The sequence below is a fragment of the Mauremys reevesii genome, linkage group 2 (genome assembly GCF_016161935.1).
Source record: "Mauremys reevesii isolate NIE-2019 linkage group 2, ASM1616193v1, whole genome shotgun sequence".
Lineage (NCBI taxonomy): Eukaryota > Metazoa > Chordata > Testudines > Geoemydidae > Mauremys > Mauremys reevesii.
This window is the reverse complement of record NC_052624.1, coordinates 89060932-89074712: the sequence shown is the minus strand read 5'-3', so window position 1 is coordinate 89074712 and position 13781 is coordinate 89060932. Positions and strand designations below refer to the sequence as shown.

At 45.0% G+C, this 13781-nt stretch overlaps 1 protein-coding gene across 1 annotated transcript in view; it reads right to left on the bottom strand.

Annotated features, from left to right (window-relative positions):
• Positions 1-13781, bottom strand: part of NPSR1 (neuropeptide S receptor 1) — a 94894-nt gene that overhangs the window by 21381 nt on the left and 59732 nt on the right. The window contains exon 5 of the mRNA XM_039521508.1: positions 5760-5961. Coding sequence (XP_039377442.1) covers positions 5760-5961 — 202 coding nt within the window. The remainder of the gene's footprint in view (positions 1-5759; positions 5962-13781) is intronic.

Here is a 13781-nt window from a genome sequence, read left to right as displayed (position 1 = left end):
ATTGCAAAAGAAGCTGCAAACACAACACATCAAGCTACATGATCACATGTTCCCATCACTTTACATCAGCACCAATAGGCTTTAGCATTTGGCTTACCTAGGCCATACTATTGCAGTCTGGATGAGATGATCACAACATCATCTGCTGCCACTTATGGTATAATGAAACAAAAAGCTGATAAAGACCCACATGCTTCCTGCATCATCTGTGGGATAGATCAGACTGATACTACTGGGTCTAATGAGAATTGGTTGAGGGACACACACACAATAGCTTTTCTGTCATGTCATATAGGATGACTCACCAATTTATGTGGAGAAAAAAGTTGCCACAACTGTGCTTTTCTATTAATTTAATGAGGAACAGAGACAACTAAGAAACCCTCTTGGAATATTTATTTCAGCAGACAATAAAAGAAACAAAGCAAAACAACAAAGACTGGCTCCACTAGCCAGGAGAACCTACTGCTATGTATCCTGGGACCGACATGGCTATAGCTACACTCCATACTGCTACCTGTGGCATTTTCAAGGCTGTTAAGAAATGTGGTTCAATGTCTAGGTTGTGTGCCTAACACCACACTTCTCTGGATAATTACACATAGGACAAACACACTCTTCCATATGGTGGAGCTGCTTCTTTCACTCACAGGTAGAGGTCTGTGTCTGAGGTTAAATAGCTTCTGTAACTCTGGAAATTCCATCTGTCAAGTCACTCTATGCATATCCAAAATAATAGTTAATAGAAGTTAACCACGTATTTGTGGTATTGAGGGAGCCTATTTAATGTTCCTCTTTAATGGTTTCCCCAGACTTTAGGTAGACTAGAATCACAACATTAACAGTGTCTTATGGGAAAAGACTACCTGAGCTGTGCCTTTAGCCATGAACCTAAACTGGTCTTAGCCTCTGAGGCTAAGGAATCATTGATCTCTCCTGGGGACAGACAAGGAATATCCCTCAAAGCAGACTAAAACCAGAAATATACTTCAATAAAGGAAAATGTATTAGAAAACTGAGTCAAGTTCAAAGATGTAGGGAACAAAAATGCTTAAGTCTAAGGCTGTATCCAGTCTTGTCTAAGTAGGCCAGAAGCTCTGAATTTACAGAAGAGATGTAGAGTATGAGTCAACCTCTGGTTCATAAAATACTCAGCCTGTGTCTATTCTGCTTTTTTCCAGGGTCTTCTCTCTCTCACTTTTGTTACTAGCCACCTAACCAACTTCTAGTATCCATGCTGATTGGCCCCAGGCTCTCCTTTGGGTGACTTACTGTACATTCTTCCTACTTCTCCACCTGAGGAACATTAGGATATGTTCACACCAAGTCTCAAAGCTCTGGTCAGTTGACTTGGGCTTGTGGGGCTAAACACAGAAGGATAGACATTCTGGCTCAGGCAGGAGCGTGGGCTCTGAGATCCACCGTCCTTGTGGGGTCTCAGATCCTGGGCTATGTGGTGGGTTCTCCCCTGGGGTGCCACCTGGAACTGGGTTACCACTGAGCCCTGTGACCCACCAGCCTGGGCTCCCTCTCTCACTGTGGTGCTGTGAGATGCTGCAGACCCACTCCCGGCCCTGCACTTCTACCAGCTTTAACACAGGTAGGGACACACCCAGCTACAGTTACATACAGGCTCTCTGACCAGCCACTGCACGAAGTAACAGTTGAAAGGCTACAACCAAGGTAACTCTCAGCCCCCCAGCTATGCACTGCCTCCAGAGCATAAACCCCCAAATTATACCATCTTCAGTGCACAGGGATTTGTACAGTGTAAGCTCACAGAGTTTGCCTCCCCTCAATTTGGAGAGGAATATACAACAGCCTTTGCCCCTCGAGCTATGATTTCCCACGCACTTCACTCAAACTCACTGGTTTAGATAAAGCAAAAACAAGTTTATTAACTACAAAAGATAGATTAAGTGATAGCAAACAGATTACCTAGTAAATTAACAAAAACGGCAAACTAAGCCTAAAATACTAGAAAAGTAGGATATGAATTAGCAAATTCTCACCCTGGCTGATGATATAAGCAGGCTGCAGTTTCTTAAGGCACAAGCTACACTTGCTTTACAGCAGTAGTTCTCAAACTTTTGTGCTGCTGACCCGTTTCACATAACAAGCCTCTGAGTGTGACTCCCCTTTTTAAATTAAAAACACTTTTTAATATATTTAACACCATTATAAGTGCTGGATGCAAAGCGGGTCTTGGGATGGAGGCTGACAGCTCACAACCCCCATGTAATAACCTCATAACTCCTTAGGGGTGCTGACCCCCAGTTTGAGAACCCCTGCTTTACAGCTTGTAATCCCCAGGTTTTCATACACAAGCTAAAAATCTCTTTAGCCTGAGTCCAGCACTTCCTCCACTTCACACTTTGTTCCTTAGGTGTTTCCAGGAGTCTCCTTGTGTGGGGAGTGAAGAACAACAGATGATATCACTCCCTGCCTTATATAGCTTTAGCATATGGCCGGAACCATTTGTCCGAAACTCAGTTTGTGGGAAAAAAACTGACATCCCAACGTGGGGTCCAGAGTCACATGGCCTGGTTACATGTCCTTGCATACCTTGCTGAGTCATAGCAGTCATTACTTACAGGCTCTCTGGAGTATTCTCAGGAAGGTTAAGTTCTTCCAGGGTCCACTGTCTTTCCTGATGGGCCATCAGCACCAGGGCCGGCTCTAGGCACCAGTGTTCCCATGTGCTTGGGGTGGCACTTTTCAAGGGGCAGCAATCCTTTCCCCCCCCCCTCCGGTGGCGGCACTCCATTTTTCTCGGGGGTGAGGGTGCGGGGGGGTTACAGCAGCAGTACTTCCCCCCCCTGGTTTTTTGGTTTTTTTTGCTTGGGGCTACAAAAAACCTGGAGCCGGCCCTGGTCAGTACTATCTGGCATCTTCATTTTTGTACTAGAAAGGCTAGTTGTGGGTGTCACCCAGAGTAAGCATGTTTGAAATATAGATACATAGTCAATATTCCTAACCTTAGTCACTATCCAATGTCCCAGATGATACAAATAAAGTATCATCTACATTGAACTGCTTCCAGGCCATAAATGGCTGAAATATCCTGTTCAGATAATCATAGACGTTTCCTCTGGCCTTAACCTGTTCCCCCACCCCAATCTGACCTAATGTATAACACGGGCCTTACACCCAGTGATTACAGCAAGTGAAATGGAAAGCAACAACTTTGTATCTGATTCTCTTCTCATTTACATGGATGTAAAGCAGGAGTAACTCAACTGAAATAAAAGGAGTTACACTGTAGTAAAACCAATGTGAGATGAGAATCAGTCCTAACTTAAAGCATGAGACATTGTAATAAAAAATGAAACACTTGACCCAGGAATAGTCCTGTAAAGCAAGTACATGTAGGGCCTGATCCTATTCCCATTGAATGGGAGAGCAGATCCTTAACAGGCACCTTTGTCCTGAAACTATTTGCTTTTGAAGAGCAAATGCAGGAATTTGCCATGTCAATAAATATCCATCCCCATGAACTTCACAGTGAAACTTAATCACTGATGGACCCATTCACTTCTCAAAATGCTCTCTTGTTAACATTGTTGTGCATGGCTTACTAAATTCAGCTCTTTCTATAGACTTCTGTCAGGCCTTTGATTCAGTGCATTGAGTATGTTTGTGGCTCTGCAGAGACAACTCTGCATTTGTAGAAATAGTGTCATTGACAGAGCTGTACAATGGAACAGAAGGCTGTGTTTGAGACTGCGGCAGATACAACATGTGGTTTCCTGTCTCCATAGAAGTTCAGCAAGACTGTGTTTTGTCACAGTTGTTCAATATCTGCACTGATTGGTTGATTCATAAGTTTGAAGAGGCAGCTGTTGGCATTGCGCTGAATACCATTCTGCTTTCAGATTCTGACTATGTTAATATTGTCTTGTTGGCTCGTCTGGTGAATCATTGCAGCGGATGGTGGATTTGGGTGGGCAAGAAGCAGCGTGCATTTGTCTGGTTATTAATCAGAATAAAATAGAGTTCCTGGCCATTGCCATCAAGAAGCCTCCAGCTCCAATATTAACACTCTGGATGGGACATTGAGCTGGTGGCAACTATCAAATACTTGAGCAGAATCATAGACAGTGCTGGAGGATGCTTGCAAAATGTAGATGCTCATATAACAGAAGCTGTTGCCATATTTCAGGACCTTCTATGGCCTCTGTGGGGACATCGTGACATTAAGCTTGCAACAAAGCTTCAGATCTATAGAACCACAGTTATATAAACTCTGTATCAGTGCTGCCTCCATTAGCACTGGTTTGGTTTCAGTAGCTTTCTTAGTATAGACATTGGAATGAAAGACCAATGAATTGCAAAGCATGTGCATCAAGAGATGCTGCTATACACCTGGTGATCACATGGGCTCCAAAAGGCTTCAGTGGCATGATAAGATTGTCGGTGTTGCAGACAAACTGAATAACTAGCCAGACCACCATTAGGAGCTAGCCAGAGATCGATCTGGTTGATCCTTGAGCTGCAAGGAGGCACATCCCTTTGGGATTTGCCATGATGACCCATTAGGTAATGAATGGTCACACAAGAGCTATTGAAATTTGTGTAGTTTTCATGCTGTGTCTCCCTTGCAATGCATATTGGAAGTGATGCAGCCACTACTTTAGTCTAATCTCAGTCCAGACAGTATGTAGTTTACAACAGAATATTTACACTTATTCTTGCCCTGCAGAAATGAACCAATAGTCCAACTACTCCAGTATTCTGTCCTTAACAATGACCAATGGTGGATGCTTCACAGGAAGGCATTAGACCCTTCAAATCCTGCCCCTCCAATCCCTTAAGTGCAGTTCGGGCTATCAGGAGCAGGGCCGGCTCCAGGCACCAGCTTAGCAAGCAAGTGCTTGGGGTGGCCACTCTGGAGAGGGGCGGCACATCCAGCTATTCGGGGGAGGGTCCCGGTCGGAATGAAGGACCTCCCACTGAATTGCCACAGATTGCGATCACGGCTTTTCTCTTTTTTTTTTGGCTGCTTGGGGCGGCAAAACCCCTGGAGCTGGCCCTGATCAGGAGATCCATGTTCTACTGCAGACTTTCCATGCGACACTGGGCAAGTCACATAACCTTTTTGTGGCTCAATTTCTCCCACTTGCAAAATGGGAATAATAATTACCTACCTCACTGGAACATTAGAAAAATTTTAATTCATTCATGTTTTTAAAACATTTGAGATCCACGGGTGGACGATGATCTACTAGTAGAGTATAAAATTGTACTTATTTATTATTATGTACCCAATTGTACAATACTATCATGGGGAAGGAGAGAAGAACACTTCCTTACCTCTTCTGGTAATCAATTTTTGATACACTAACATGAAATTGAAAGTGTCCTCACTCCCTAAGTTTCAGGGTAACTAGAGTAAATGCCATTTCTGTTCTTTTATTAAAAATATTCTTCAATAAATATCAAGGGAGACAGCATAAAAAAAGCCTGCAGTTATGGAGAGTCATCCACTTGTGGATTCTATTCTTGTCCAGAGAAATGTTTATAACTATTACTCTTGGCAACTTCTATGCAATATTAAGTGCAGGGGCTCATACAGTAAGAGAGACCCGTTAATAAACTGGACAAGTATGGAGTTCTACTCTGGATCGGTTATATCAAATACGTTTAGGATAAAACATTTATACAAAACAAATGCCAAATTAATTAGTTTTAAAAACTGCCGGCACACCTGCCAGCTAGATGTTTTCTGCAGATATCCATTATGTATACCGGGTTCTTACCTGATGATAATCAAAGGAATGAAATATACCAGGAAAGCGACCACAGTCATGTAGGGTATCCAGTAGGAGTCATCAGGCCAGAGGGCCCAGCACTGCACTTCCCCATTGGATAGCTGCCGTTTCCCAAATATAATCAGAGTCGGAATTGAAAACAGAAACGAGAGGCTCCATGCCACCATGATGAGAACTTTCGCCTGCTTTTCTGTTCAACAAATCCAAACAGATTTTTATTAGCAGAGGTCCTGGCCCTTCTGTGATGTTTCTTTAGACATATACATCAGCCTAAAGGAAGGATGGGTAGGGGGGAATTCTAATTTCCAGGCTGATGCTGAAAATGGAAGGAGCTTGTCAGCTAATTTTATGACTGAAATTTTTTATTTCTTTGTTACTTTTGTGACAGAAGTCAGTTGATCAAGAAGTCAAGTGCTCTGTCAAAGATCCAGGTCACTGGCAACAAGTCAGAAATATAAGTTTTGAGAGACACCACCTAGACAAAGAAGTTTCTTCAAACAAGGATGGTATGGATTTGCGCAGAAGTGCCCACTTGCCTGGGCAAAGCAAGGTTGAGGCCAACATGATGGCATGTCAGAAACAAAAGAAGCCTTTGCCCTGCAGGTGACAGAGGAAGGATGTTGTTACCAGGGCCGCCCAGAGTGGGGGGCAAGTGGGGCAATTTGCCCCAGGCCCCGCAGGGGCCCCCACGGGAATATAGTATTCTATAGTATTGCAACTTTTTTTTATGGAAGGGGCCCCAAAAATTGCTTTGCCCCAGGCCCCCTGCATCCTCTGGGCAGCCCTGGTTGTTATGACTTTAACCAGCACTGCAAGATGTAGACACTGAAGTTAATTTTGAGAGAGTGGGCTAGCTAGTCAATGGGGCTACGCTGGCTTACTGCAGCCAAGGATCTCACTTACTGAGAATGCTGGAGGATTGCAGGAAGACAGGTCTATAGGAAAATCATATCTCATACTTCCTGGGCACGCAGCTATTTTGACAAGTGTTGGTCTAAATCCCCAGATGACTGATTGTATGCTGAAGTAGACAACCCCATTAAATTGTGCCCAGCAGGAGGCTATTTTTAAAATCTATACTCCTTGAAGCTCAATCATTTTAAAAGAGCACTATAAAAGTAAATAGAAGCATTTAAAAAATTTTGTGGCATCCAACATCAGCTATAATATTTACCCTTACTTTTAAATGTTACACATGATCGGCACAATAGAAGCTTGATTATCTAAAGTGCTTTGAGGACATCCGTAACGTTTAGATCAGTGGTTTTCAAATGCTTAGGTTGCATACCCTTTTCCAAATGTTGTCTACTGCAGAAGTTCTCAACCTTTTTCTTTCTGAGCCCCCCACCCCACCCACCAACATGCTATAAAAACTCCATGGCCCACCTGTGCCACAATAACTGGTTTTCTGCATATAAAAGCCAGGGCTGGCATTAAGGGGTAACAAGCAGGGCAATGGCCTGGGGGCTCCACGCCACAGAGGGCCCCATGAACTATATTGCTCAGGCTTCAGCTTCAGTCCTGAGTGGTGGGGCACAGGGACCTGGGCTTCAGGCCCATGCAGTGGGACTTTGGCTTTCTGCCGTGGTCCCCAGCCAGTCTAATGCTGGCCCTGCTTGGATGCCCCCTTGAAACTTGCTCAAGTCCCTCTAGGGGGCCCCAGACCTCTGGTTGAGAGCTACCGACTTGTTGCTTACCCCCATCTGAGATAGGGTCATACTATATCTACAATTAGATTGCCAAGTCTTATTAAATAATAATAATTGGAGACATACCAATCTCCTAGAACTGGAAGGGACCTTGAAAGGTCATTGAGTCCAGCCCCCTGCCTTCACTAGCAGGACCAATTTTTGCCCTACATCCCTAAGTGGCCTCCTCAAGGATTGAGCTCACAACCCTGGGTTTAGCAGGCCAATGCTCAAACCACTGAGCTATCCCTCCCCCCAATAAAATGCATTGTCTGCCATTATAGGATTTTTCTTGTGTACACCTTGCTGAGAGTTCGTGTACCCCAGTTTGAAAACCACTGATTTAGATAAACAAGAGGGTTAGATGCAGGAGGTAAATATTATGCAGGGAGAAGGATTATGTAAAGAAATATTGAGTGGTAAGAATTACGTTTAATGAAAAGAAAATTGAGGGTACATTTTGGGAATCATTTCCTGACAGATCTTTCAGTTAACCAGGGGATGAGGTTGAAAGTCCAAATGTTTGCAACTCGACTAGGCAAAGTGCTAGAAAATATTCTAGAGAAAAACCTGAACTGGCAGAAAAATAGGCTAGCTAACCTTCAAGGTCTTTAGCTCAGATTTCTATAGGAACTGCTTATTTGCAATAAAGAACTGAGGCAACAAGGTTGTCTAGTGGCTAAAATAGTAGAATAAGGAGCTAGGAGTATGAAGCTCTAACTTTTGGCTCTCCCACAGAATTTCTTACTGGCCCTGTGCAGCCTCTATAACCAGTTTTTCTCAGTAAACCCACCAGTGCAATGGGTACAATAATACTTAACTGTTGTCCCTCGCTAAGGCAGGGTGTATGTGTGGCTGCAAGGGCATCACATGTGTTTTATTATGCCCAGATTCTAATACCCTTAATTACCACGAGCAGTATCTTACTCAAGTAGTCCCTCTGAAATCAATAGAAACACTCATGGTGGGGGTACATCAGAGTCTGGTCTGCTAGGTCTGAAATTAAGGCATGAAAGGCGCTATGTAATGCAAAGTGTTTATGTCCAGAGCTCTGATGTGGTCATGCGAGATCCTGCTCAATGCACATCAGTGACATCATTTTTCTTTTCCTTTTAAACCCCCCCTAATTACAAATTAAAGTAGCGTTCTGAGCAATCCATGTCTCTTGCTTGCTTTTTTGTATTATCATTTTTTTCTTTGTTTGCCATTAATGAAAATTTCTATTAAGAGGCTTTGGAATTTTCTTCCTTGCCCCTGGCTCCAACTTTTGGAGTACATGGCAGGGCTTGTTTCACAGGCTTTCTCTGAGGGCTTGTCCCTGTGCCTCAACACCACTCCACGACAGGAGCACTAGGCAAAACGGGTCATGGTGCGGGGCACCCATTTTTCGGGGGGCTCCCAATTGGCTGGGGCCCATGGGCATGGGCCCCATTGGCCCAGTGGCTAATCCGCCACTGCTGAAAGCACCACTTAACGTGACCGAGACATTTCTGTGTGAACAGGACAGTATAGGGTAGCTGCTTACATGTGTTCTTGTTTTTTGTAAATGCTCCAGTGCCTTGTGGCTGGTGTGTCCTATAACTAGACTATGTAAAGTATAAATAAAACCTGTCTCTGAATAGGATGTTTTAATCGACAGATTTGAGAAGCTTTTCTTTTACAAAAAATAAAATCATGACTTTGCTGGTTTAAAATGAGATTTGGATGTATTGTAGTGGTAATGGATAGACCTTGGGAATCTCAAACTTATAAATTCTAATCCCAGCTCTGACACTGACTCTTTATGGCTTTGATCATGTCACACTGTGTTTCAGCTCCATTTTCCCTGTCTAAAACTGAGACAGTATCACCTACTGAATATGCTTGAGGATTAATTATATCATATTTGAACAGCTCTCTAAATATGAAAGAACTGTTTAAACCGTCTGATTCTAGATGATCATTAGCCTACCATTCTTTATTGCATGTTTTATTATTTCTGATGTGTTTTGTTATTGAATTAGATGTGTATAGAGTAAAAGTTGGGGTTAGGCTACGGGCAGGACTTGATTTTCCACTGTCTTGCACCTTCTATAGTCATTAACACCCATGCAAAGTGAGAGTAAAACTCATTTTACTGTCAAAACTAATTTTTGTAAAGGACATGCCAAGCGCAACCTCTTTCAAAGCATTTTCCTGTCCTAGCCTGACGATAGTAACCATAGTCTCTGGTCTAGCACTAGATCTTGAACTCTTTCACAAAGAATGTTAAGTACATGTCTCTTCCTTTTACAGAGGGGGGAAACTGAGGCACAGAGTCCCTCAGGCCAAGTAGTTTACTCACTGAAAAATGCAGTTTTGGGTGACCTGAAGTCATCTGTCAGTTTGATCCATTTAGTTTCAGCTGGGGAAAAGATTTTCAGGGCCAGTTTTGGGATGGGATGAGATGGGGGTAGCAGGAGGAAAGAGTCAAAGACCATGTCCCTTGGTAACCTTTAGCGTAGTCACTTAGGATGTGAGAGACCTCGGTTTGAATCCCCACTCTAGAACAGCAGCTTGAACTCAGATCTCCTCACCCATGCAAGTACCCTAACCATCAGGCTTTAGGTTATTCTCCAGTTCTCTACTGAAGCTCTTCTACTTTGTATAAATACTTACACTTTTGTCCAGTGAATATTTAAGAACAACTTAATATCTTCTCCCGGGAGGTGGGAGATGTGGATTCAAATCTCTCCTCTGAATGCGGCAGAGAGAAAATATGAATCATATCTCCTCTACCAAATATTCACCTGTCTCTAGGGCTGAGAGTGCCCACGGTCATATGGATGAAATGTCAGGCAAGTTCCAGTGCGTGGAAAAGGTTAAGGTTAATGTGGATGTGCATGGAAACTGTAGTTTGGTATTTTGTGCATAAAACAGCACATCTTCCATCTGCACAGGACCTGCTTTTGCATTCTAAAGCTGTACCTATGGGATTTTTCTGTAGTGCCACACAGTTGGACAGTGTGTTGATTTTAAAAAATAAACTTGGCAAGGTCTTAATCTAAGGTTGCACTTTGCTACATGATATAGATATGAAATTGGACTGAATTAATCACACCTCCTGGAGGTTTGCGTGATGGGATTAAAATGAGTGATACCTTTGCAGGCATATCAAAACCCATCAAGGGTCAATAAGGAGCCACTCTGGGTATGTCTACACTGCAGTAAACCCCGCAGCTGACCCAGGTCAGCTGACTGGCTCATGGGACTCAGGCTAAGGGGGCTATAAAATTGCAGAGTAGACATTTGGGCTGTAGACTGGGCTCCGGGACCAGTGTCAGCAGTGGAATCAGTTCACTGCCCTCATTTGGCATCTCCTGCGGGATCCCATGCTGGATTCTGGGGACAGCAGGTAGCCATCCCAACAGACCAGATCATTCTGCCCCACTGGCTCCATGCTCAGCACAGTGCCCAGCACCTGGTCAAACTCATCAAACAGGCCTGTACCCAAGGTCAGCGGCAGCTCCAGGCACCAGCACCCTGCGAGGGCAGCAGCCAGGCAGCCTTTGGCGACGCACCTGTGGAAGGGTCGCTGGTCCCGCGGATTCGGCAGCAATTCAGTACACCGAAGCCGCGGGACCAGCGGATCTCCCGCAGGCAAGCTGCCAAAGGCAAAAAAGCTAGAGAAACCCCTGCCCAAGGTACAGCTCTAGTCCCTGATTTCCTGGTACTCAGTCTTGAGTTGCTTAATCTGCTCTCTTCAGTGGTCAGCAGCCTGGTAAATTTCCAGTGCTGCCTGCTTCTTTGCTATTTGCTGGTATGCATGTGGTCACTCCTGATTCTCTTTCTAAAATTCACTATTTGGCTGGCATCATACCAGTAGGGTGACCAGATGTCCCGATTTTATAGGCACAGTCCCAATATTTGGAGATTTTTCTTTGTGATAGACCCAGGCCAGTTGGGTACAGCAGAATAGCAGAAGGCAGATATACTGGCCACTGGATTAACAGTTTTCTGTTCTCTGACTGACCAGAGCAGGGGCTGCTCCAGGCTAATGAGAACACCTGACTCTAATTAAGCTGTAAAAAGTCAGGTGAGGCCATTCATTTAATGTGACCACCTGACTCTAATTAAGGCCCTGCTGATACTATAAAAAGGGCTCACTCCAGTCAGACAGGGGAGTCAGGGAGCCAGGGGAGAGGAAGTGCAGCTGAAGGGCTGGTTAATGAAGACACCCTCAAACCATCAGTAAGGGAGCCCTAAGGTAAGGGTGAAGAAGGGAGAAGCAGGAGAGCTGTGGGGAAGTGGCCCAGGGAAATGTAGCAACTCTGGCAGTGAAAGGTTGGCTGCCAACAACTGCTACCATTAGGGTCCCTGGGCTGGAGCCCGGAGTGGAGGGCGGGCCCGGGTTCCCCCCAACCCACCACTACAGGAACAGCTCCTGGAAGGGGAAGTCAGGTCCCTGTCAGGACAGGAGGCTGAACAGAGACTGTGGGAGTTCTCTCACCAACCTCCTTGCAGGCCTATGATGAAAAGGGCTCAGTAGACTGTAACCCTGGCCCTAGAGAGAGAAGGGCTACGCGGAGGGTCACAGTGAGTCACTGAGGCTAGCATAAACCGCCTAGAAGCGCAGGACCCACAGGAGCAAGGTCAGAGCTCTGCCACATCTTATATAGGCACCTATTACCCCCTATCCTCTGTCCTGATTTTTCACACTTGCTATTTGGTCACCGTACATACCACTGACTAACCAAAATCTGGTCATGCACCTGTGATCATGAAGCAGCATGCTTTGCAAAGGACTTTTTCTCATCTGTGTCCATTGTAAATGCAGAAGGCTCTCCCAAGGTGTGTTTGCAGCTTGGCAGTCAGAAAAAAATAGAAGGGTTAAACCCGCTGATTCACTGAGCTACTGCACTACAAGGGAGGCAGTTTGCTTCCCTTTCCCTGGAGTCAATTGGTGGCTCTTGGGAGGGCGGGGGAAAGAGGACAAAGGAAATTGGCCCATGGGATTGTTGGATACTTCTAGTGAACTCCCAAGTCTGGGGGGGAGGGAGCGGGGCTGGCTGCATCTACATTACAAAGCAATAGGGCTTCAACACTGGGTCTTGGCTTGACTCTGGCTTGAACCGTCCACCCCCGTGCACTTATAGGATCCTGGGTCTGAGCCTGAGTTTGAGAGATTTGTGTGTAGACAGAAGGGAGGTTTGTGCTCAAGCCTGAGTCTGAGCCTAGGCTTCCGTTGCAGTGTAGACATAGTAAGGCAGCATGCAAAACTTGGACCTCAATAGGTCATTAGCAACAAGTTTGAAAAAATAGGCTTGCTTCTTTTCAATATGCTAAATTTATTCTGTGGCTCTTTGCATCAAGGGTATTATAGCAAATACAGAGAGAACTTGATTGAGCCTGTCAAGAATACACTCTGCATGGGACAAAGAATATTACCTACCCCAGGGAAGGAAAGGAAAAGATAGATATGATATGGGATTAATTCTTTAATGTAAATAATTTGCTATAATATGAAGCCTGTATTGTAGCTATTTATACCCTCAAAGCGCTCTACGAAGATTAACTTATAAATTCCTCACAATTAAACCCCTAAACCGAGGGGGAAGTCTAATAACTACTGCTCTTCTTAGTTCATAAATGAAGATACTGTGGCAGTGAGGTTCACCTGCTCCACAGTTAGGCCCTCAAATATCTGGTCAAAATTTAAGCAATGTTGAGCACCCAACAGCTCCCCTTAACTTCAGCACATCTTTTTTTCAGGCCAGAAGGGACCATTAGATCAGCCAGTTTGACTTCCTGCATAACACAAGCCATAGAATTTTACCATTACACCTGTAATGAGTACAATAATTTGAGTTTTGATTAAAGCATATCTTAAAGAAAGCAACCACTGCTTTAATCCTTGTTCTTCCTCACCTCATCCCCTCCCTACTTCTTTTCCCCAACACATCATATTTAATATTGTAAACTCTTTGAGTATGGAAACATCCTTCTGTATTGTACAGCAGCCAGCAAGGCTGGTGCAACCATTTAGGCGACCTAGGCGGTCGCCTAGGGCGCTGGCATTTGGGGGGCACCATTTTCTTCAGCAGTGACCGCGGCGGCCGGATCTTCAGCCGCCCCAGTCGCCACCGGCATTTAGGCGGAGGGAGCTGGGGCAGGGGAGCACGGGGATGGCAAGTGGTGGGGGGCAGCACACAGGGGAACTCCCCACCCCAGCTCACCCCTGCCCCGCCTCCTCCCCAAGCACGCCGTGGCCGCTTCACTTCTCCCGCCTCCCAGACTTGCGGCGCCAATCAGCTTAGGCGCCGCAAGCCTGGGAGGCGGGAGAAGTGAAGCGGCCACAGCATGC